Source organism: Neoarius graeffei, chromosome 5 (genome assembly GCF_027579695.1).
Source record: "Neoarius graeffei isolate fNeoGra1 chromosome 5, fNeoGra1.pri, whole genome shotgun sequence".
Classification (NCBI taxonomy): Eukaryota; Metazoa; Chordata; class Actinopteri; order Siluriformes; family Ariidae; genus Neoarius; species Neoarius graeffei.
In genome coordinates this window covers 37,692,025-37,716,326 of record NC_083573.1, presented here as the reverse complement: position 1 = coordinate 37,716,326, position 24,302 = coordinate 37,692,025, and the positions used below count along the sequence as shown (strand labels likewise).

Here is a 24,302-nt window from a genome sequence, read left to right as displayed (position 1 = left end):
CCCCAGATCGAGGGAGATTATCAGTGGTCTTGTATGTCTTCCATTTTCTAATAATTGCTCCCACAGTTGATTTCTTCACACCAAGCTGCTTACCTATTGCAGATTCAGTCTTCCCAGCCTGGTGCAGGTCTACAATTTTGTTTCTGGTGTCCTTTGACAGCTCTTTGGTCTTGGCCATAGTGGAGTTTGGAGTGTGACTGTTTGAGGTTGTGGACAGGTGTCTTTTATACTGATAAGTTCAAACAGGTGCCATTAATACAGGTAACGAGTGGAGGACAGAGGAGCCTCTTAAAGAAGTTGTTACAGGTCTGTGAGAGCCAGAAATCTTGCTTGTTTGTAGGTGACCAAATACTTATTTTACCGAGGAATTTACCAATTAATTCATTAAAAATCCTACAATGTGATTTCCTGGATTCTTTCCCCCCATTCTGTCTCTCATAGTTGAAGTGTACCTATGATGAAAATTACAGGCCTCTCTCATCTTTTTAAGTGGGAGAACTTGCACAATTGGTGGCTGACTAAATACTTTTTTGCCCCACTGTATGTCTATGGAAGGGAAATCGTAATGGTACAGCATACGAAGAACTCTGATCCAGTTGTGTGCTTCCGACTAGGGATGTTAACCGATGACCGTTTGACCGATGGTTGACCGAATCAACGTCAACCGGTTAATTTTTTTTTGGTTGTCGGTTAAAAAAAAAAAATCAGTCGTTTTGAAGCTGCTGATTTTGGAGCGGAGAACCTGGAATTCTGTGTTATAAACGCTTGGGGCATGCCATGTGGTGTAAGGACGACAGCTGACAAATCAGAAACACCCATTCAGTCATGTCCCGCCCTCCCGCCCCAGTTGAAGACAGCTGCCACTCGGCGAAAGAAAAGTCTCAAAGTATCAGGATAGACTTTTTAGCTTACAAATTACTGTTCTGTTTTTTTTTTTTTAATTATTATTAGAAGGCACATGGAGTTTAGTCCTGCCTTGGCCAGTGCATTCTGAAAGCATGTTTCGGTCTGTAGCCAACAATGCATGTTATTGCAGATCAGATCTCTCCACACAAACTAAAGGCGCAGATGCCGACTTTTGGAGGGAAGGGGAGAGAATGAAATGACAGTGGTGTCTGGAGGGGGAGTGACAAACTCAGCTTTTATGTCTGTGAGCCAAGTCGGTGACGGCTTCAGAGCAACTTCAAGACTACGTTCAGACTGCACCCTGAAACGACCCATATCCGATTTTTTTTGCCCATATGCGACCTGTATCCGATTTGTTATTGACAATCTGAACGACACCGATCCGATTTTTTCACATGCGACCCAGGCCGCTTGGATATGTGGTCCTAATTCCGATTCATATCCGTTATTTTCACATGCGACTGCAGTCTGACCGGACAGGTCGCATTCATGCGACCTACACGTCATCAACAAGAGACAAACGTCACTATTCTGCGTTGGCTAATCCCACCTCTTTGGTGGAAAACAACAACATTTGTACAGTTTTCAGAATTTAAATAGACTTTTATAGAATTGATCAAGCTAATGGTGGATTTGGTAGGGACCCGGATGTTGATCTGTTAGCCTGATTAAATAAAACAGTTTCTATAACTGATTTATAACTTAAACCATCCTGTATTACAAGATTATAAGATTGTTCTGGAAATTTCCAGTAATTTGACACCTTCGGTCTCATTAGTCTGCTGTTAATCAGATTATTGTGTGAGTTCCGCCGCCGCCACAAAAACCACATCGCCAGGTCTCGCCTCATCTCCATAGCAAACTGCACTGGTGTTTCTGCACCTTGAGCCAGCGCTGAGAGAAGCTGCAGAATTCAGCTGGCTATAAACAATCTAAATAAATATTTATAAAAATGTAGAAAAAGTTTATTAATATGACGAAATAAATATGTGCAAATTATTAAGCCTGAATTAAGAGTTTGGTAATACAGCGGCCGTATCCCAAATGACTGCCTACTGAAGCTTGAGTGCACTATATAGAGTTTAAAAATCCATTACTTCCTAGTAACATGTAGTGCACTTATATAGAAATTAGAGAGACATTTAGGAGTCAACCCTCGTTACCAGGCTACATGTTTTCATTTCAGTTCAGAAACAAAAACACACACGAGACCTCACACTTTAACCAGATAATTAAACAAAAAAAAAATCATTAAACATGAAGAGTGCGCTTTTTTTTTTTGTTTGTTTACGTATTACGTAGATGTGCTTATTACGTGTCAATTTGCGCATGCGGGACACTTTTGGGTCGTTTTCCGTTCATATTGGAGATCGCATACAAGTCTCATATAATTGGTAATGTGAACGGCCTAACAAAAAAAATCGGATTTCACAACAAATCGGATATGGGTCGTTTCAGGTTGCAGTCTGAACGTAGTGCAATACCATGCAGTAATGGCGTGTTGATATTGGTAACGGCGTTATAACGATCGTAGCTAATTAATTAGATTACCCGGCGTTATAACAGCCTTTATTTTAACACCGTTATTCCCATCACTGAATGTTATGTACTACTTCTAGCACTTGACTTTATTTTCAACGCCATCATGGCCAACTGAAACCGTCTCTAAGCTGGAGCCATTTGTCCTCCGCTCCAATACAAACCCCTCGACATCAGTGCCGCGTTTGACTAAATGTTTCGCGCTGTAGAAAAGGTAATGTGAGTGGAGGGCAGCGACTGGGACTGAATGTGCAGATGCTCGCGGTTAGATTTAGAATAGATTATAATAATTCCAATTCTAGAATTTTAAACTCCTAGGTTAACCGACTTTAACCGGCTAATGAGGCTCGGTGGTCGGTCAAGATTTTTTTTTAGTTTTCGCCATCCCTACTTCCGACTTTGTGGTGGTTTGGGGAAGGCCCACATATAGCCGTGATGATCAGATGTCCACAAAACGTTTGGCCATATAATGTACATATTTTTGAGTGGACATGAGAAATTGCCCATTAGCGTTCGTTCTTTTGGTTTGGTTCCTCATTTCCTGTCGTGTCCTTTCATGTAACAGACCCTGGGCGATGGGCTGAAGAGTATCTGGAGCAGTCCGAGGAGAAGCTGTGGTTGGGAGATCTGGGAGAGAAGGAGCAAGAGAGAGAATGGTGAGGGACTGAATGAAACGGAAATATGCGGAAGGCTGACAGAGTGTTAAAAAAAAAAATTTAAGAAGGCGTTAACTGGTAAGTCAAAGTCCGAAAAGGTTGGTTGGCATTTCCAATTAAATGCAGAACCATTTTCAATAGAGTCAAGGAATTTTAACCTTGAGAATAGCAAGCAGAACAGTTTGGTGGTAGTTGTGTGGATCATGTCCTTGGTGACCGAATATGGCTTGGAACTTGCATAAAGGGAAAAATGTACTGGAACCGAGTTCTTTATTAGTCTGTCAGAATGCCTGAAGTTGCTGGCAATATCGGTTTTAATGACCTGCAGATATATCTGACGGCAATGGTTTTTTTGTGGGTTTTATTTCAGTGTGAAGTTGGAAACATAGTTTGCTCTGAACTTTTATGTAATCCATTAGGACAAAAGAGTACCAGCCAGAGGAGGATCTGAAGCAAACGGCTAATGAACTTCTTGCAAAGGTTGATGACCCCAAGCTGCAAAACACACAGGTGAGCCACGTGCTTTTATGCTGCTGCTTATTTGCTGTCAGTTTTTTTTTTTTCCTCTGGAACTTTCATGTCGTTAGTAATGCTTTTATTTGAATTTTAAAACGGTTCTGAAGGTGACACAACCTGGGTAAATTCTCAATTCGACAGCCACAGATTATACTCTTAAACTATGAAATATTTAGCCCATGGCACTGTGATGCATTGATGTATGTAGGCCACCAGTCAAAAGTTTGGACACACTGAATCGAATATACACTCGCTGTACACTTCAATAGATAGTTTTCACATGACAGCACAGAGTCGGGGATTCCCTAGTGGCGGCCATCTTGGGGGTCCAGCTTACCGTACGGGTGACTGAGCACACATTGTAACGCGCGAGTACAAAGTCTTCAAAAGAACCCAAGCAGGCTATTTAAAGCTAGCAATGGCGCACACCTGTTTTCACGGCTGTCGTAATAGGTCAGATGATGACGTCAAGCGGAGCTTTTATGGAATTCCCACTGTACGGGAGCACAAAGGCGAGCAAACAAACTCAGCATACAAAGGAGAAATCTATGGCTTGCGAGAATCAACCGCAAGGATTATCAGCCTTCCAAACACAGCAAAGTCTGCTCCGATCATTTTATAAGTGGTAAGTTGTCTACATAAACAATCAATTGTGTTTAAGTTTGTTTTTGGAAACCAAAACATCACGTGAACAATCTCTGGAGAATGCCTAACTGGAACCGCAGAGTGTACGTTTACATTGTAATGTGCACTTAATGTCGCTCGTTTGTCACGTTTCTATTTGAAACTTGTCACTTCACTCACGCAAGGGTCATTTTTGAAAAACATTTTAGGTCTATTCTGTATGATTTGATTTGTTTGGGATGCAAACAGCGCGCCTTTTGGCGGATGCCGCCTGAATCACGCAGATCCGATTTTTTTTTTTTAGGGGGGGCGTTGGAGTGTCTGATTATAATTTCAAAGTAAATTCTGTATTAAAATTACTAAATAAGCAAATCCGTTATACTTCCTGTTTCATGGACTGTAACGGATTTGCTTATTTAGTCATTTTAATACAGAATTTACTCTGAAATTATAATCAGACACTCCAACGCCCCCCCCCCCCCCCCCCCCAAAAAAAAAAAAAAAAATCGGATCTGCGCGATTCAGGCGGCATCCGCCAAAAGGCACACTGTGAATATCTCATCTCATCATCTCTAGCCTCTTTGTCCTGTTCTACAGGGTCGCAGGCAAGCTGGAGCCTATCCCAGCTGACTACGGGCGAAAGGCGGGGTACACCCTGGACAAGTCGCCAGGTCATCACAGGGCTGACACACAGACAACCATTCACACTCTCATTCACACCTACGGTCAATTTAGAGTCACCAGTTAACCTAACCTGCATGTCTTTGGACTGTGGGGGAAACCGGAGCACCCGGAGGAAACCCACGCGGACACGGGGAGAACATGCAAACTCCGCACAGAAAGGCCCTCGCCGGCCACGGGGCTCGAACCCGGACCTTCTTGCTGTGAGGCGACAGCGCTAACCACTACACCACCGTGCCGCCACGCTGTGAATATATAAAGTTGTATATATCAGACAGCCTTTAAAGTTTGATGAAGTCAGTTTCAGGCTTTGGAGCAGGCTTTGGCAGTTTCAGGCTTTGGCAGCCCTGCATAGTCACTTGAAAATGCATCTTTGTCCACTTTGTAGGGGTCGATTCCCCCAATCAAGGCCAGTTTGGCTGCATACCGTTGTCGTGAGATGTCGTCTAATGTATCTATATACTTCTGTTTGCTTGATTTTGCCGACATTGATCTTTATTTTAGAAAACTGACTATATAACTTCATAAATTCGTCCGAGATAACGTAGCCGGTAGTGGCGATGGTCCGTTTTGTTTGCCCCCCAAGATGGCGGCTGGGGGGCATTCCCCGGAATGCCGTGACGTCAGTGAAAACTATCTATATGAACACCTGTACACGTACATTCACATAATTATCCAATCAGCCAATCATGTGAAAGCAGCACAAAGCATAAAATCATACAGATGTGCAGGTCAAGATGTTCAGTTAAAAGTAAACGGCCTTTCGATTTCATAACCTCGGTGAACTTTAGTTCCCTCTGAAATTTTGTTATTGTGATTGTCTGTAATATCTAAAAAAAAAAAAAAACCCACAGGCCGTTCTGTGGCTGGGAAGTTATTTAATTTGAGGGGATTCCTGAGCAAATAACGTGCATGAAATTGCTTGCTTCTCGCAGTCAAGCAGACAGAGGAAGTCCATGTGCGCATGCGCAGGTTTACCACCTTCTTTTGGGTTTTACGGCAGCTGGCATTCACAGTGTTACATTACCGCCATCTACAGGTTTGCTTTTAACCGTGCACTGACAGTCTGTCGCTAACCGAACAGCTGATCACACCGAGGTGCTCGCTGACCGCCGATATTTATTAGTTTGGTCCCGCGTTTCCTTTCCTTCACAGCATAACATCTTTCTTTTTTCTCGTTTTCTGTTACTGTAGTCGGTCTTTCACTTTCATCCACGTCCTCCGTTTTTCTCTCCTGTTTCAAATTTGTATCCCACAATGCCTTGCGCGAACGGGGAAAGCCCACCACGTCATGCATGACGTGGTATCTTGTATTGCATCATGGTGAAGCAGGAAAAAATAGCAGAGATTTTAGGGTCACATGGCCCTGAATTCATTCATTGTTCTATTTTAGAAAAACTAATAAAACTGGAAGTCTATGATTTGAATTCAGTAGCTTTCGGTCCACTAAACAAAAATAATTGGGTGTCGGGGAAAATTCTTTTTATGACCTACACTTGAAAACTCTGAAGGGCAGACTGCCTTTTAATGTTCACATCAAATATCAGAATGGAGAGGAAAATGTGATCTCACTGGCTTTGACCAATCGCATGGTTGGTGGTATTGGACAGGTGGGTTCAGTATTTCAGCTTCACTGGGCTTTTCACCCATAACAGTCTCTAGAATGGTGCGAAAGGCAAAAAACATCCAGTGAGCAGCTGTTCTATGGACAGAAAAGCCTTGTTAATAGGAAGGGTGAGAAGACAACAGTTAGACTGGTCCGAGCTGACAGGAAGACTACTGTAACTCAAATAAACACTCTTTGCCCCCGTGATGAGCAGAAAAGCATCTCTGAATGCTAGGGTTGGGCGGTATTACGGTAAGAAGGTATCCCGAGGTATCCAAAAGTACCAACGGTATCGGTCTCATTACCGTCATTTTAAAAAAAATATATAATATCTAAATAAATATGGAGTACATGAGGTCATAATATAAAATAATAAATTGAAGATCATCCCGAATAACTGTGTGATCGTATTTTCACTAATTCTATCAATTTCCTAAAGAAGTTCTCATCGCGTGCAGGGTTGTTTATGTCGTTACCATGGCAACCCTGCATGACATCTGGAGTCTGACAGAAAGCTTCGCAAGAGACTGAGCCCGGGGGTGTCATGGCTCAGATGGCTAAGGCGCCGTACCATAAATCCGGGGACCCGGGTTCGATTCCGATCCGAGGTTATTTCCCGGTCCCGTCTCTCTCTCCCCCGCTCATTTCCTGTCTCTCTCTCTCTCCCCCGCTCATTTCTTGTCTCTCTATACTGTCCTATCTAAAAAAAAAAGAGACTGAGACCGCGGTTGAAAGATGGCAAGTCAAGATAACGAGTTAGTGGCAAAAAAAAAATACAACATCGGCAGTGTGGCAGTATTTTGGTTTCAAACCAAACGAAAAATCTAATATGTCCCCTAAGGCACACCATAGCCTGGGGTACTCCACTTCCACGAGATCTCTCCAATGAGTTGTGTTTTGAGTAGGTTACATGAGTAACAACAAGGTAAAATAATATAACGTATGACATTTGGGATGTGGGTAATAAACGTTTGAAATGTCATCTACTGAAGAAACGGAAGAAAACATCGTAGCGTAAACTGTTCGGTTTCTGGTGGGAATTAGCAATGCGCTTGCTATCTTTGTTGGGTGTGTTAAACCGTATGGATTTAAGTGGAATAATTGTAAGGAGTTATGTGATCAAGACAACGTTTTAAGCAAGGTAAGGCCATTTGATTATTAATTTCCCCGCCATGGCATGACGTGGGCCCATATGATTTTGCCTTGTGCAGCTATCACGCATTTGAATTAGGTTCGCCTCATTTGCGCTGAAGAATATGGTTTATCGCACAGTCTAAACGGACTTGGGTGTTGGTTGATTCTTTTTCTTTTTTTTATTTCCCATGCTTGAAAGGGTATGATCCTGCTCATCGTGTACTTTTTTTTGATGGAGTAGGTGAAATAGTGCTGCAAATGGCGTTTCAACGCAGACGTGTAAACGACAGTTGAATGCTATTTTCAAGATGAAGGAAGAGTTGCGTGATGCTTTGAAATCTCTCTTAATCCATTCATCAATGCACAAAATTCGCTTTGCTGCTTAATCCATACCACAATGCACACAATTCGCTATGCTGCTTTTAAATAGTACATTTGAGGCATAGGCGCACGTTACACAGTAGGCCGAAACAAAATATTATTTTTTTCTCGGTAATACCGTATACCCCGGGAAAACACAGAGACAGTTTAAAGGTATCAAAATTTGGATACCGCCCAACCCTACTGAATGCACACCAAATGGAACCTGGAGGCAGGTGCAGCTACAACAATATAATAAAACTACATTTTTACATTTGTATAGAAGACAAATGTGAATAGTGAAGTTAACGCGCATGTGCATATTTTCAAACGTGTTTTTAATCTGTAGTTTTACAATGTTGTAGTTAAAATTAAATTGTTTCCCCAAGCAACGACTTTTCATTTAGAACTTTGACAAAGCAGCCAACAAGTGCTTGGTGTGTTTCAAAGCTTTAAGAAAAGCCCAGGTGAAACGTTCTTGTAAAGCTGGTTGAGATGATGCCAAGAGTATGCAAAGCTTAAAGGAGATACGCAGAACCTTTATTTTTAAATACATTTCTGAGTGGATAGTATCTCCGTCATTGACTCTTGTATGGTGCATAATTAGGAATATTTTTGAGAGTTAAAATCAGTCCTCAAAGTTGGCATTCGAGCTGCCCTGCTGAGCCAGCCAGCCCTGAGTGCGTGACATCACAGCGGGAACCGGTTTTAAGGCCGAGGCCTTTGACAGCTATCGACCAAAGCCAGACTCAGCAGGCGAGAGCGGTTGCAATGGCCTCTCCGTTCGGATTTATTGGAGATTCTTCGGATTCCTCAGATAGTAATACATCTGACTGTGATGGTCCTGGAATTGGAGTGTGTGTACATGCTACTGCTATACACGTAGAACTGTATCAGTTCGAACCATCGGAAAGTGAATCCGATAGTAACACGTCGGCCACGGAGGCCCCCACTTTACGAAATAAAGCCAGAGAACAAAGTCGTCTAGAGAACTGGATGGAATTGAACTGACAGTCTCATGTGACTCTCATTAAAACAGGATGGGTATTATAACTTGTGCAACATATGTACCGTACATGCATGCATTTTCACTGATAAAATGTAAAAGGCTAATTAAATAATCAGCTGAACTGAGACAATCACATTCTGAAGCAAATTAAATAATCTTATACCGCTAACTTAAACACAATACAAGTTACATGTATTCGTCTAAATGCAGGTAAACAAGAAGTGTTGTTGTTTTTGTTGTTATGTAACCAAATGAGAGTCGCATCTTACCCGTCTGTGTTCTCGCTTCCTGAAGGCCGAGCTTGTGGCTGATTGTTTTGAAACAATCTGACTTTCAGTTCTTCATTCATTCCCTTCTTCCATGTAAGGGTGAGATATTGCTGCTGAGGCAAGCATATCCAGCGGAGAAATCTGACGACTGGTCCACTCATTCTCCATTTTCTCCATACTGAGTACTCCGCCATTACTGCTCGGCTCATGCTCCAGGAGAACTGGTGCAACTGAACTTACTTTCCTTTTCTTGTAGTTTTCTTTTCGTTTAATTGTTGGGACTGCACCCTCTTTCAATACGGGCTTATAGACAACGCTCCTCAACAGATCAGAGGTCTCGTACGAGTCTTCAGTAAAATGTGCAGAGCAGAGGAGAGACCACTTCGTAGGCGCCCAATCCGTGAGTTTCTTGCAAAACGTGTCCAAATCTTTGCAGTTTGAACATTCTTGGGCCACGAATGCAACGTAAATCCACCTTCGTTCGTGTTGCTGCACCGCCAGCAACACATCTACGTGGCACAGCGATAAATTAGCTCAAAATGGAGGATCGGAGTTGCAGTCAGCTCTGTGTTTTAGTATAGCGGAAATGGCGATGAGACCGATAGACTTCCTGCTGTGACGTTACGGACGTCAAGGTCATTCACTCAGACCGCTACCTATATAAATCAGTTTAATCATAAAAATTATTATATTAGATTTATTGTTAGCGCTTAAAACTATTCCTGTGCCATTCTTGAGGTCTCAAGGCGTTTATAAACGAAAGTGAGGCCATGGCTCTGCGTATATGCTTTAATCAGGAATACTTTTGAAGAAGAAGAATAAAACTGAAGAAAGACCTTGTATAAGCATCTGTGTCCAGACTTTTGCCTGGTAGTGTACGTTATTGATCTTCGAGGACCGGTCTAGGGGTGATCGATTGCCAAATGCGCATAGTACACCTCTACACTATCTTCTTTATAGCCTGTCATAACTATATGAATTCAGTTATGTACTGTGTTTCAGTATTAGTAATATAGTGACACCATTGCTGCTGACTTTTTTTTTTTTCAGCATTTTGCGTACTGCTTGTATACAACCCCGATTCCAAAAAAGTTGGGACAAAGTATAAATAAAAACGGAATGCAATAATTTACAAATCTCAAAAACTGATATTGTATTCACAATAGAACATAGACAACATATCAAATGTCGAAAGTGAGGCATTTTGAAATTTCATGACGGCAACACATCTCAAAGTTGGGACGGGCAAAAAGAGGCTGGAAAAGTTAAAGGTACAAAAATTTGCAACTCATTAGGTCAATTGGCAATAGGTCATTAACATGACTGGGTATAAAAAGAGCATCTTGGAGTGGCAGCGGCTCTCGGAAGTAAAGATGGGAAGAGGATCACCAATCCCCCTAATTCTGCGCCGACAAATAGTGGAGCAATATCAGAAAGGAGTTCGACAGTGTAAAATTGCAAAAAGTTTGAACATATCATCATCTACAGTGCATAATATCATCAAAAGATTCAGAGAATCTGGAAGAATCTCTGTGCGTAAGGGTCAAGGCCAGAAAGCCATACTGGGTGCCCGTGATCTTCGGGCCCTTAGATGGCACTGCATCACATACAGGCATGCTTCTGTATTGGAAATCACAAAATGGGCTCAGGAATATTTCCAGAGAACATTATCTGTGAACACAATTCACCGTGCCATCCGCCGTTGCCAGCTAAAACTCTATAGTTCAAAGAAGAAGCCGTATCTAAACATGATCCAGAAGCGCAGACGTCTTCTCTGGGCCAAGGCTCATTTAAAATGGACTGTGGCAAAGTGGAAAACTGTTCTGTGGTCAGACGAATCAAAATTTGAAGTTCTTTATGGAAATCAGGGACGCCGTGTCATTCGGACTAAAGAGGAGAAGGACGACCCAAGTTGTTATCAGCGCTCAGTTCAGAAGCCTGCATCTCTGATGGTATGGGGTTGCATTAGTGCATGTGGCATGGGCAGCTTACACATCTGGAAAGACACCATCAATGCTGAAAGGTATATCCAGGTTCTAGAGCAACATATGCTCCCATCCAGACGACGTCTCTTTCAGGGAAGACCTTGCATTTTCCAACATGACAATGCCAAACCACATACTGCATCAATTACAGCATCATGGCTGCGTAGAAGAAGGGTCCGGGTACTGAACTGGCCAGCCTGCAGTCCAGATCTTTCATCCATAGAAAACATTTGGCGCATCATAAAACGGAAGATACGACAAAAAAGACCTAAGACAGTTGAGCAGCTAGAATCCTACATTAGACAAGAATGGGTTAACATTCCTATCCCTAAACTTGAGCAACTTGTCTCCTCAGTCCCCAGACGTTTACAGACTGTTGTAAAGAGAAAAGGGGATGTCTCACAGTGGGAAACATGGCCTTGTCCCAACTTTTTTGAGATGTGGTGTTGTCATGAAATTTAAAATCACCTAATTTTTCTCTTTAAATGATACATTTTCTCAGTTTAAACATTTGATATGTCATCTATGTTCTATTCTGAATAAAATATGGAATTTTGAAACTTCCACATCATTGCATTCCGTTTTTATTTACAATTTGTACTTTGTCCCAACTTTTTTGGAATCGGGGTTGTATTAGTAAAGCACTATGGAGGAAATTTTTATTATTATATTAAGATTATAACCGTAGATGTTTCACAGCTGTTTATTTTTTATTTTAATTTTTTTGCCAGGCCACTTATTCATTGAGTGATTTATAAATGGATCCTTCAGCCAAGATGTTGCCCTTTTTTTTGTGTGTGAAATTGCATTTCGCATGTTATGACGCCCTTCTCTTTTCATGTAAAATTCATTTCCGTTCTTCATTTTACTTTGCATTATGTCATTGCTTTTCTTAGTAACTTAAATTTCAGCGTCTGGGGTCCTGCTTGTATTGCTTTACTGTGTGATCAGCATTGTCACGGCTACATCAGGATGTGTATCTAGATAAACGACACGTCTTGACCTGAAAATCAGTTGTGTGCACAATGACCTGTAGGTGTGTAACAGCCGTTGTTGTTGTTGTTGTCGTTGTGCAGTTCCTGCGGTTTGTTAGGCAGATTGGCGAGGGCAGTGTGACTGTGGAGGACAGAGCAGGAAAGCAGCTCGCTGATAAAGCACAGGCCAGGGAGGCACAGAACTGGGCGTCGAGCTTCACGCAGGTACGAGCCCTAACCAACCTCACTAAAGAGGGCATGTGCATCCCGTGGCCGTCTGAGCTCATGCTGTTTAGCGAGAATTCAAGTGTTTAGATGAACACCTTTGCCTTGTGCATCCATACGTGCTACGTTGTCACAGCTAACGACTTTTATCTGGTATTTAAGTAATAAATGAAGTTTATTACTTAAATTTCTCCCTCAGCTATAATACACCGACATGAGTTTTTATGTCACTTTTACCGTAGGTGTTGTTACTATAACATGTGCTTTTGTCTGTCTGGCTTCTTCTTAACCCATTTATCTCAATCCATACCTAATTATAACTCCTCACCGAACCCAATACCAAACCCATAACACGCCTGTCCCTCCCACCTGCCCCCATAACGGCTGCACAGTTCCTGAAGGAATCGGGGGGAGGGAGTGTACAAGTGGAAACTCGAGAGTGCAGAGAGAAGAATGACCAAGCTAAAGCTAAACAGGCAGAACAGTGGGCTAATACCGTCAGTCAGGTAGGACCCCTGCTGCTTGGCAACACAAGTACAGTGGTGCTTTCTTCTTATTTTATTTTTTTTCTCTAATACGCTGGGGTCCCTTTATCAAAAAACATATATTTTTTTGCTGCTTTATATGGTTTATATAGGTGCTGTCGTCGCTTTACTCTTTGTGCTTCTGTGATACAAGCCATTTTGCTATCGCTTGCATTCTGTGAGAGCACAGCCGCACAAAATGGCTGCCTTTCTTTGGCTCTACTCGCTGCTTGACTTTGATTTCAGTGAAGGTGGCTCTGTACAGTAGATGTGTAGAAAGGCAGATGAACGAGGGTAAGACGCTTCCTCTTGTAGGCAGTTCCTTTGTTTTGTTTTTCCTGCTGTTGTTTACCTTTGCCTCGTTTCCATCATCCTGATGTGTAAGTGGTACAAGGTGGTTATAATGCATTCTGAAGAACGCCCGGTTCCCTTCCTCAGGTGTCGGAAGAGTCTGCCGAGTCCTGGGTAGACGAGTTCACCACAGCGGGTCCTGATTTTCAGCAGGCTAAAGCTGCCGTGGAGGTATGAGCACACTTGTATGCGTTTTTTCATTTTTGGTAAATGTTGTAGCAACAATTAGTGTGTTAACAGGTGTGTGTGTGCGCAGAGTGATATCGATTTCTGGGAGAAGCTGCAGGAGGAGTGGGAGGAAATGGCTAAGAGAGACGCCGAGGCTCATCCCTGGCTGTCTGACTTTGACCAGATGCTCAGCACCTCGTATGACAAGGTAGCCGTGTACACCTCCACAGGAACGTCTCCGTTCACTTGGTTAGCTTCTGTCTGTGCGGCACTTGTAATTCTGTTTCACTTTGAATAATTTCAGTGTCATATGAACCGTTTTACCGGGAGGTTTGTCACAAGCTGGTAGTTACCGAATATAAATGGGTGTTCTAGCGGAGCTCCTCGGGCAGAGCCCCGTTCTTAAGAGAATATGGTAACGCATTGACCTGATTTTTGATGGCTCAACTGGACGACGTACGTACAAACGTGAACCACCCCAGGGAACCCAACCGTAAGTGCAAGGCAACGTCTCTCATTAACACTTGATCGCCGGACAATGAAACTTGTATCTTTATTGACACAAGATACACTACTGTTCAAAAGTTTGGGGTCACTTTGAAACGACCTTATTTTTGAAAGAAAAGCACTGTTCTTTTCAATGAAGATCACTTTAAACTAATCAGAAATCCACTTTATACATTGCTAATGTGCTAAATGACTATTCTAGTCTGGTTTTTGATGCAATATCTCCATAGGTGTATAGAGGCCCATTTCCAGCAACTCTCACTCCAGTGTTCTAATGGTACAATGTGTTTGCTCATTGCCTCAGAAGGCTAATGGATGATTAGAAAACCCTTGTACAATCATGTTAGCACAGCTGAAAACAGTTGAGCTCTTTAGAGAAGCTATAAAACTGACCTTCCTTTGAGCAGATTGAGTTTCTGGAGCATCACATTTGTGGGGTCGATTAAATGCTCAAAATGGCCAGAAAAATGTCTCGACTATATTTTCGATTCATTTTACAACTTATGGTGGGAAATAAAAGTGTGACTTTTCATGGAAAACACAAAATTGTCTGGGTGACCCCAAACTTTTGAACGGTAGTGTAGATGGGTTTTTATCCAGTGCTTATTTTTGATTTGCCTTTTAAAAAATAACATGGGGATTATTTACTAACAAACTGCCAAAGGCCTAGAGAAATGCGCTAAAACAGAATAGCAGTTAAAAGGGGAACTGAAGTCATTTTTAAACTTGCTTTATTTCTTAATTAACGTGTTGTCTGTGAAGATTCTCAGTTGTCCAGGTCATATGCCGCTTTTCCACTACAAACGCGGCTGAGTTGGGCTGAGCCGTGTCGAGCTGAGTGGGGCTATTGGAGTTGCATTTCGACTACAACCGCGCTGAACCGTGCTGGCTGGAAGTGGGTGGACACATTGGGTGGAGTTAGCGAAAGTGGGTGGACGTCAGGTGATGTCGTTAAGCAGCGCAAACAGTGACATCAGTGAGCTTTTAAGCGGTAGTCTCACGACCCGGATAGTAAACAATAAACATGGAGGACATGGAGTCGTTAGTGTTGCTGGTCTTGGTGCTGTGGCTTGTAGTCACCGACAACGGCAACAGATACTGGCAAGAGCGTATAGATGAGGCGAGGCGCATAAGGCTTCAGAAATTCTCGTAATTCGTAATTCTCCTTCTTCCGGGTTTACGGTGTTTACAGATCCCAGCGTGCTCGCGGGGCGTGTGTGGGCGTGTGAGGACACTCCTCCTCACCAATCAGTGCACAGGGGAGTGTCTCCTCACGCCCCTAGCCTCACTCAGCTCGGTTTGGCTCGCTTCAGCCCCACTCCAAAACCGTGCGAGTTTTAGGGGCTAAGCAGGGCTGAAGTGAGCCGAGTCGTGCTGTTCTGAAGTAGTCGAAACGCGAGCCGTGTCGGGCTGAAGTGAGCTGAAGCAAGCTGAAGTGAGCTGAAAAAGGGTAGTGGAAAAGGGCCATAAGTAACTGTGGCTGGTAAAAGAGAGCAACTGGACTTGCTTGAAGATTCTTGAAGACGTTTCACCTCTCATCCGAAAGGCTTCTTCAGTTCTGTCTGACTAATAGGGAGTATCAGGTATTTATCCTCTCATGGATGAAAAGCAATCCTAAGGTGTCGTTGAGGCCCTGTCCACACGGCAACGGATTCAGGTGAATCCGATAAAATTGTTTATCATTTCGGCCTGGCGTCCACACGGCACCAGCGTTTTGGGTGCCCCAAAACGAAATCTTTTGAGAACGGGTTCCAGAGTGGAAAGATCTGGCAACGGCGCCGTTGCGAAGTCGTCTGGATGAGTAGAACGGATTTGTTTACGATGACGTCACAACCACATGTGATTCACACCGGGTAGAAGTGTAACAAACTCGATGCGAGTTGTCAACAAATCCTATAACTTGGTTCATGAAACGCGCTTACAAAATATTTTCACTGTGAATATTTGTGTAATGGTGCAAAGTGAGAGAGAGAGAGAATAGCCCTTAGGGCAGAGTCAATCTCGCCAGCAAAAATAGGGTAAAAAAGGAGCGATCTCACCTCTTCAGATGTTGGTTTAAGTCCTACAATACATTCCTCAAAAAGGGCGTAGAAGAACAAATTGATCCATCAACGTGTAGCATTCAATTTATTCCGGACCATTAAAGACGCCGCCTTCCGCATAGAATCATACGTCATCCTCGCCGCCATATTGGATGGGTCAAAGCGGAGAATAAAGATGCCTCATTCATGTGCTGCGTTTAACTGTACCAACAGATTTACCGTCCAAACGAGATCACATGGGATTACCTTTCACAGGTGAGACTGGAAAAATACTTTTCATTGTATTTGGTCGTTATAATGTAATTTTACGAACAGATTTTTCTGACTTTGTGGCTAATATGAAGTCTCGCACATAATAGTTTATGCGCATGCGTCCTTACTTCTTCTATTGTTCTGGTGTCTCCGAAGGGACCGTCTTACAGCGCCCCTAGAGGTGTGGCATGTGTATTGCATCGTTTTCAGCAAGCGTTGCGTTGCCATATGTACCTGATATTTTACTGATCCGTTGCCCATGTGGACGCGATATATTTTTTTTTAATAACATCTCGTTGCCGTTGTCGTGTGGATGTAGCCTTAGACCACCACTTCTGTTCAGTGATGGCCGTTCCAGGTTGACAAAAATGGCTTCTTTAACTCCTCACTCCTACCAACGATCCTCTCTGGCTAAAATGCGTCCGTTGCAATCCTGAAATGAGTGTCCTTTGCTGTTAAGATGAAGATAGACAGCAGAGTCCTGGCCTGAGGAACTGGCTGTCCTGTGTTGAAGCTCAACACAGGAGTCAGACAGAACTGAAGAAGCCTTTCGAATGAGAGGTGAAACGTTTTCAAGAATCTTCAAGCAAGTCCAGTTGCTCTCTTTTACCACCCACATAATTAACGTGTTATTCAATTACGTTTTCGGTTTTATTAACCTTATATCGTGACTCATATTGGCGCATTATACTTATCGGCCTTTTGGATTTTTAGCCACGTTGAATGTAGTTCGTATGGTCCACGGCAGTCGTGGCTTATCCGTGCGATCTTCACGAGACTTGTGCAAGACTTCAAACGTGAAGCGTCAGCGCCGCCATTTTGAAAACTGTTTACACAGCAGCCAGATCGCCATATCATTCCAATTTAGATTCATTTCGAGATTTGCCAGCTTCATCAGCGATAGAATGTCAGTCCTGCGCGCTGTGGCGCGTGCACCTGAAGGCGCGCCAAGTGGACTCCAGCCGTGAACAAGGAGCACCTGAGCTCAATTAAGGAACTATTGGCCCTTTTCCACTACCCTTTTTCAGCTCACTTCAGCTCACTTCAGCTCACTTCAGCCCGACACGGCTCGCGTTTCGACTACCTCAGAGCAGCACGACTCAGCTCGCTTCAGCCCTGCTTAGCACCCAAAACTCGCACAGTTTTGGAGTGGGGCTGAAGCGAGCCAAACCGAGCCGAGTGGGGCTAGGGGCGTGAGGAGACACTCCCCTGTGCACTGATTGGTGAGGAGGAGTGTCCTCACATGCCCACACACGCCCCGCGAGCACGCTGGGATCTGTAAACACCGTAAACCCGGAAGAAGAAGAATTACGAATTACGAGAATTTCTGAAGCCTTATGCGCCTCGCCTCATCTATACGCTCTTGCCAGTATCTGTTGGCGTTGTCGGTGACAACAAGCCACAGCACCAAGACCAGCAACACTAACGACTCCATGTCCTCCATGTTTATTGTTTACTATCCGGGTCGTGAGACTACCGCTTAAAAGATCACTGATGTCACTGTTTGCGCTGCTTAACGACATCACGTGACGTCCACCCACTTTCGCTAACTCCACCCAATGTGTCCACCCACTTCCAGCCAGCACGGTTCAGCGCGGTTGTAGTCAAAATGCAACTCCAATAGCCCCGCTCAGCTCAACTCAGCCCAACTCGGCACGGCACGGCTCAGCCCAACTCAGCCGCGTTTGTAGTGGAAAAGCGGCATATGTGTTTGCCTATTTAAGGACTGTGCTGATCGCGAAGTATTGCGACACGCATTACCAAGCCTTTCTACCCGGTGTCTTGATTTCCTGTTTCACGATCCTCGTGCCTGTTTCTCATTCTTGTCCTCGCTTAGCCTTTGATGTACAGTTTGCGCCTCGACCGACCCTTTTGCCTGTATTCTCGTTTTTGATCTCGCCTGCCGTTTTTGGATTGTTAGCCTGTGTATATATTCTCACTGTATATATATTCTGCACTTTATTAAACTGTGTCCTTCTGCACATACATCCGCCTCCCTGGCGTACGTGACCTAGAGATTATTCCATACAACTTCCAACCAACTGAGAAGAGTTGAAAAGACCAGTCCGTCGCGCTGGTATTTACGTCATTACTGTCGCACAATTAAAACGTGCCAGATCAGTCGGCTGGTGGGTTTTCAAAATAATAAATACATGCGTGTATTTTTGTGATAAATCCATATCATATTGAGCGCGTTTCCCACATAATCCTCACTAAGGTTTCGGACAGCACTACAAAATGGCGTCCTCACTAAAGCCTCGGCCACAACCGGCCGTACGTGCTTCTACGGCCGGTCTACATGCAAAAAACGCAAGAAATGCATGGAGGGCGCGCGTGAAATGCACGGAGGGCGCGCGTGTGACGTGCTGATTTTCGAGCCGTAGACTGGCCGCAGACCGGCCGCAGATGTTCTTTGTCATGTCAAACAAACTCTACGGGCGCTTACGTTTTCTTCAGGTTGCAAGACAAACTTACGGCCAACGTGCATCTTTCTCCACGAACAAAAAAAACGCAGTGATTTGGGAAACGCCAAAAATCACACAGCCAAAAAATCGTACGTCTGGTTGTGACCTAGGCTTAAGGGGTTTGGATGACTGGAAGTTGAAGATGCATTCCTCAAATTAATAGTATTACAGTATGTTGGAAACAAAATTCTTTGCAGTTCATTGTAGCAAAGTCTTGACTAATTAGTAATTATCTTTCGGGGAAAAGGAACAGGGCCACTCCCTCCACGGCATTTGTGTTGCAGCGATACATCGCTTTCTGGGCGCTTTACCTTTTTTTTTCCTTTCTCTCCCCCTTCTTCTCCATGACATTCGTAGATTGTAGTTTAACGATTTGTCTCTCTTTCTACGTCGTGTTCTGTTGCAAGTTTCCGTCAGAATGAATGTAATCTAGCAGAGAGTCGGACAGAAGCTACACTGTTTGGACTTCAGTGGAAAAACCGCCGGTAAAACCACTCGCACTCATGACATCACACGAAAGCCAGCCAATAGTAGCGACGTTGGTACCGGGATTCCCTTGGCGGGAAATTTAAACTCGACAAATTTTGAATGTTCCCGACATCTATGACTTGGGTTTCTATTATAAGTTTTCACTGTCAGGACTTGTACTGTTCTTATCCAAGGAGGCATTGCCTTTAAAGGAACAGTCCACCGTACTTCCATAATGAAATATGCTCTTACCTGAATTGAGACGAGCTGCTCCGTACCTCTCCGAGCTTTGCGCGACCTCCCAGTCAGTCAGACGCGCTGTCACTCCTGTTAGCAATGTAGCTAGGCTCAGCATGGCCAATGGTATTTTTTGGGGCTGTAGTTAGATGCGACCAAACTCTTCCACGTTTTTCCTGTTTACATAGGTTTATATGACCAGTGATATGAAACAAGTTCAGTTATACAAATTGAAACGTAGCGATTTTCTATGCTATGGAAAGTGCGCACTATAATGACAGGAGTACTAACACCTTCTGCGCACTTCGGCAGCGCATTGATACGGAGCTCAGATATCCAGTTTCATATCACTGGTCATATAAACCTATGTAAACAGGAAAAACGCGGAAGAGTTTGGTCGCATCTAACTACAGCCCCAAAAAATACCATTGGCCATACTGAGCCTAGCTACATTGCTAACAGGAGTGACAGCGCGTCTGACTGACTGGGAGGTCGCGCAAAGCTCGGAGAGGTACGGAGCAGCTCGTCTCAATTCAGATAAGAGCATATTTCATTATGGAAGTACGGTGGACTGTTCCTTTAAAGGTGACTGCTGCAGATAGATGTAAGTGCAGGAAGGTTTATTTACAACACAGACAGGCATACAAATCTAAACGTTAGGCAGAGTCATAAACAGGCAAGGATCATCCAAGGCACAATCAGAGCAATAGAGACGAGGCAAAAGGCAGAGTCCAAATAAACAAAGCAAAGTCAAAAACCAGAGCGAGCACAGTGATACGAGGCTTAAAAACGTGGAACACTGGGAACAACACGTATACTTCACAAAGTCCTAGAATTACCAGAGTCCTTACTGTATATACGTACCGTGATTGTGCTCTGATCAGGGACAGGTGTGTGTAATTATTAGTCCTTGAGGTGCATGCAGTGCACTCGGAGCACACAGTGTGCGTGGACATGAGTAACACATAGAAGTGTGTGGATGTGACACAAACACTTGACCACCGGACAACAAAATTTGTATCTTTATTTACATGAGTTTTTTTTTTTTTTTTTTATCCAGCGGTTAATTTTCTTATTTTGTTTACTAACATGTTTTGCAGAAATATTCACAACTGTTTTGTTTAAAACTAGTTAAAACCGTTCTATTGACACTTTTGCTGTGATTGAGCTCTAATCAGGAACAGGTACATGCTAATTTGTCCTAATAGCGTACACACACTTTGCAGTTTGCAGGTGCATACAACGAACATCTACATGAAAGATGCAATCGGATAACTGTTTGACAAAGTTTGATATTCCGTCGTAACTATATAGTAATAATGTGAAGTGAACGCGCTGGTTCACTGCTGTCCACCAGGCACCCAGCAGAGTCACACCATAATAAATGTCCTGGTGTTGTTTCTGGCGCATGGCATGCGGTGTCAAAGAAAGGAATAAATATGTATTCGTAACCGCGATGTACGTCTCCTTGGTATCACTGTGCAGAGATGTCCACACGTGCCGGCGACCAGCGGTTTTCTCCGTTTACACAGATGGTCTGCGCCGGCTAATCGATCCCAGAAGAAAAAAAATTTTAAATTGCCTTTCAACGTTCAAGCGATTTTTATATAATCTCTGCTACCCATAACTTGCTGCAAATCCTGTTATTTCACCACGAAATTGTCTTCAATTCAAGTCTAACATGACCGGGAGCGACGCCATATTTGTTGATCGATTCTCGCACTCTGATTGGCTGAGCTGGACAGTAAAGATGCAGTTGGTGGTTGATGCAGAAGATTTCACTCAGTTTTCACAAAATGCCACCGAAGAAGAAACTAAAACCTTCCGTGAGCCAAATAAATATAAAGTCCATGTTTTCTGTACATATAAATCGTAATTAATAGTTTCATATCTAAGAATTGTTATTTTCATATCCAGAAGCTACCCAGAGTGCCCAAGTTCCCATAGAGATGTCTGGTCCCTTAGCCAAGGCTTGATACTTATAAAGTGCAAATAACTGTGTGCAAATATTTATGCTGAAATTAAAACTACACAATACCACACCAGAAGCACATCAAGTACATTACATATGCACCAAATAAGCTCACCATGTAGTTATGTTACAGAGCCAGGCAGCGTACTACAGAGGGAACTGAGAAATCTAAGTGCGCACACATCTGGAGGGAAATTTCGTACAGATTTTGCAAGTATTTTACAGTAATTTATTAGCTGAGAATGCACTAGAAGGCATTTAAATTTCAATATTTTCTGGGGGGTGTATGTCCCCCGGACGCCCCTAGCATTAGCGTGCCTTTGGCGTGCTGCAGCGGCTTTGCTGCCGCAAATTCCAGAGCTGCCTACTACTTTTTTTTTTAGCCGGCTACTTCAGATTTCTCGGAGAACCCTGACTGTCACAAGACAGTGCAGCAATTTATTGATGTGAAATGCACTACACAATTCAGTGGTTCATATGCTATTATATTATTATTCCTTTCAGGTCGATTTTGTGCCCTTGCAAATATTTTGCTCATACACTCATCGGGATCTCCATTTTTAGGCACTGCTAAAAAATATTTTGTGTGTGCGCAGGAGATGCATGTAGATCTTGTATGCATTTATCTCATAACAAAATGGAAACTTTGCTCATATTTTAAAGATCTAATGCTTTGAGACTTTACTGGTGGAAATATCATGACGTGCATGTATATAAAATTGGCTTTTAATGCTCCTTTATTTCTTTGGTCCAAAAATGAATATATCCCTGTGTCCAAAATCACTCACTCGTTCACTGCTCCCGCCTCCCTATATAGAGAATTACTATATAGAGGACTATATTAGGGCTGCAACTAACGATTATTTTGATAATCGATTAATCTATCGATTATTTTTTCGATTAATCGATTATTAATCGGATAAAAAGGAAAAAAAGCAAAATTTGATTTCCAGCATTTTATTTAATTAACCAAACTGTCTTTGTTCAAAAGTTGTTTCCAACTCATGAAAAAATTAAATGTATGCTACATTGAGTACAAAAAAAAATAAAAATTTTGTAGCAGCTGAATTAATGTAAAGAAAATAAAATCACATAAAACATAAAATCTTTTTTTATATAGTGCAACCACCATTTCTTTATATTGTTTTGTCAAACAAAATCCTATTGAAGTCTTGAATTTTAAGATGGTGAACAGTTTAAATAACTGTAATGAAAAACAAATGAACATTGGGTAATGCTGTCATGTGCTGACAATAATCGGGAAGCTGCGCACATTTGTGCAGCCTGAGCGGCAGGACTGCGCAAATGTGCACAGCTTCCCGATTTAAACTGTTTTTTCCTCATCCTTATACTTCCTGTTTCGTGGACTGTAACGGATTTGCTTATTTAGTAATTTTAATACAGAATTTACTTTGAAATTATAATCAGACACTCCAACGTGCTTCCTCTTCAGGTGCTCATTCAGCGATGTTGTGCTTCCGTGCCATGCGAGATCAACTCTGCGCATTTTGCACCTAACGCTGTTCTTTGAAGGCGTTAATGTAAAGTGCTCCCATACTTTTGATGACTTGGGTCGGACATTTTTCTCTCTACTAACGTTAGCCTCCTCCGCCATTTTTCAAACGCTTCTTCCAGGTGAGCTACACAAAGCACGGCATTGGTTCGCTTCTCCTGCTTCTTCTTTTACGGCGGTCGGTATCCAGCTTAATGGTGCTTTACTGCCCCCACATTAGGGAGTAGCAACTGCACTTATGTGTATGATAATGTAGACCCAACTAATCGACTATTAAATTAGTTGCCAACTATTTTAATAATCGATTTTAATCGATTTAATCGATTAGTTGTTGCAGCCCTAGACTATATAGTGAGCTCATTGGTAAAATGAAAAAACGCTTTCGGACACGAATCCGTCGCGCTGGTATTTACGTCATTACTGTTGCACAATTAAAACGTACCAGATCAGTCGGCTGGCGGGTTTTCAAAATAATAAAAACATGCATGTTATTTACCAGCTGGGAGGTCCGTATGGTGAAATACCGTGACCGAGGTCTTGAAAGTACTGAGCGAGGCCCTCTGGGCCGAGGTGACGGTATTTCACCATACGGACCGACCTTAAGCTGGTAAATAATATATTTATTTTTTATTTACCAAATTCTAACAGAAAACGAAAGCGTCCGAAAGGGAAAACTGAGCCGAGCCTCCATTTTGAATCCTCATTCACGGCTGTAATGCAAATGGCTTCCCCCTCAGTATACAAGTGCACTTCCATGGCAGGAAAAAAACTACATTTTGCCACCTATGTACAGTGGTGCTTAAAAGTTTGTGAACCCTTTAGAATTTTCTACATTTCTGCAAAAATATGACCCAAAACATCATCAGATTTTCACACAAGTCCTAAAAGTAGATAAAGAGAACCCAGTTAAACAAATGAGACAAAAATATTATACTTGGTCATTTATTTATTGAGGAAAATGATCCAATATTACATATCTGTGAGTGGCAAAAGTATGTGAACCTTTGCTTTCAGTATCTGGTGTGACCCCCTTGTGCAGCAATAACTGCAACTAAACATTTGCGGTAACTGTTGATCAGTCCTGCACACCGGCTTGGAGGAATTTTAGCCCATTCCTCCGTACAGAACAGCTTCAACTCTGGGATGTTGGTGGGTTTCCTCACATGAACTGCTTGCTTCAGGTCCTTCCACAACATTTCGATTGGATTAAGGTCAGGACTTTGACTTGGCCATTCCAAAACATTCACTTTATTCTTCTTTAACCATTCTTTGGTAGAACGACTTGTGTGCTTAGGGTTGTTGTCTTGCTGCATGACCCA

At 42.8% G+C, this 24,302-nt stretch overlaps 1 protein-coding gene across 3 annotated transcripts in view; it reads left to right on the top strand.

Moving 5' to 3' along the window:
• pex5 (peroxisomal biogenesis factor 5) overlaps positions 1–24,302 on the top strand; it is a 94,972-nt gene that overhangs the window by 40,697 nt on the left and 29,973 nt on the right. The window contains exons 6-11 of one of the 3 annotated variants that reach the window (XM_060921610.1): positions 3,011–3,101; positions 3,521–3,611; positions 12,362–12,484; positions 12,877–12,990; positions 13,447–13,530; positions 13,616–13,735. In XM_060921610.1, coding sequence (XP_060777593.1) covers positions 3,011–3,101; positions 3,521–3,611; positions 12,362–12,484; positions 12,877–12,990; positions 13,447–13,530; positions 13,616–13,735 — 623 coding nt within the window. The remainder of the gene's footprint in view (positions 1–3,010; positions 3,102–3,520; positions 3,612–12,361; positions 12,485–12,876; positions 12,991–13,446; positions 13,531–13,615; positions 13,736–24,302) is intronic. The other 2 variants (XM_060921611.1, XM_060921612.1) reach the window with 2 other exon arrangements.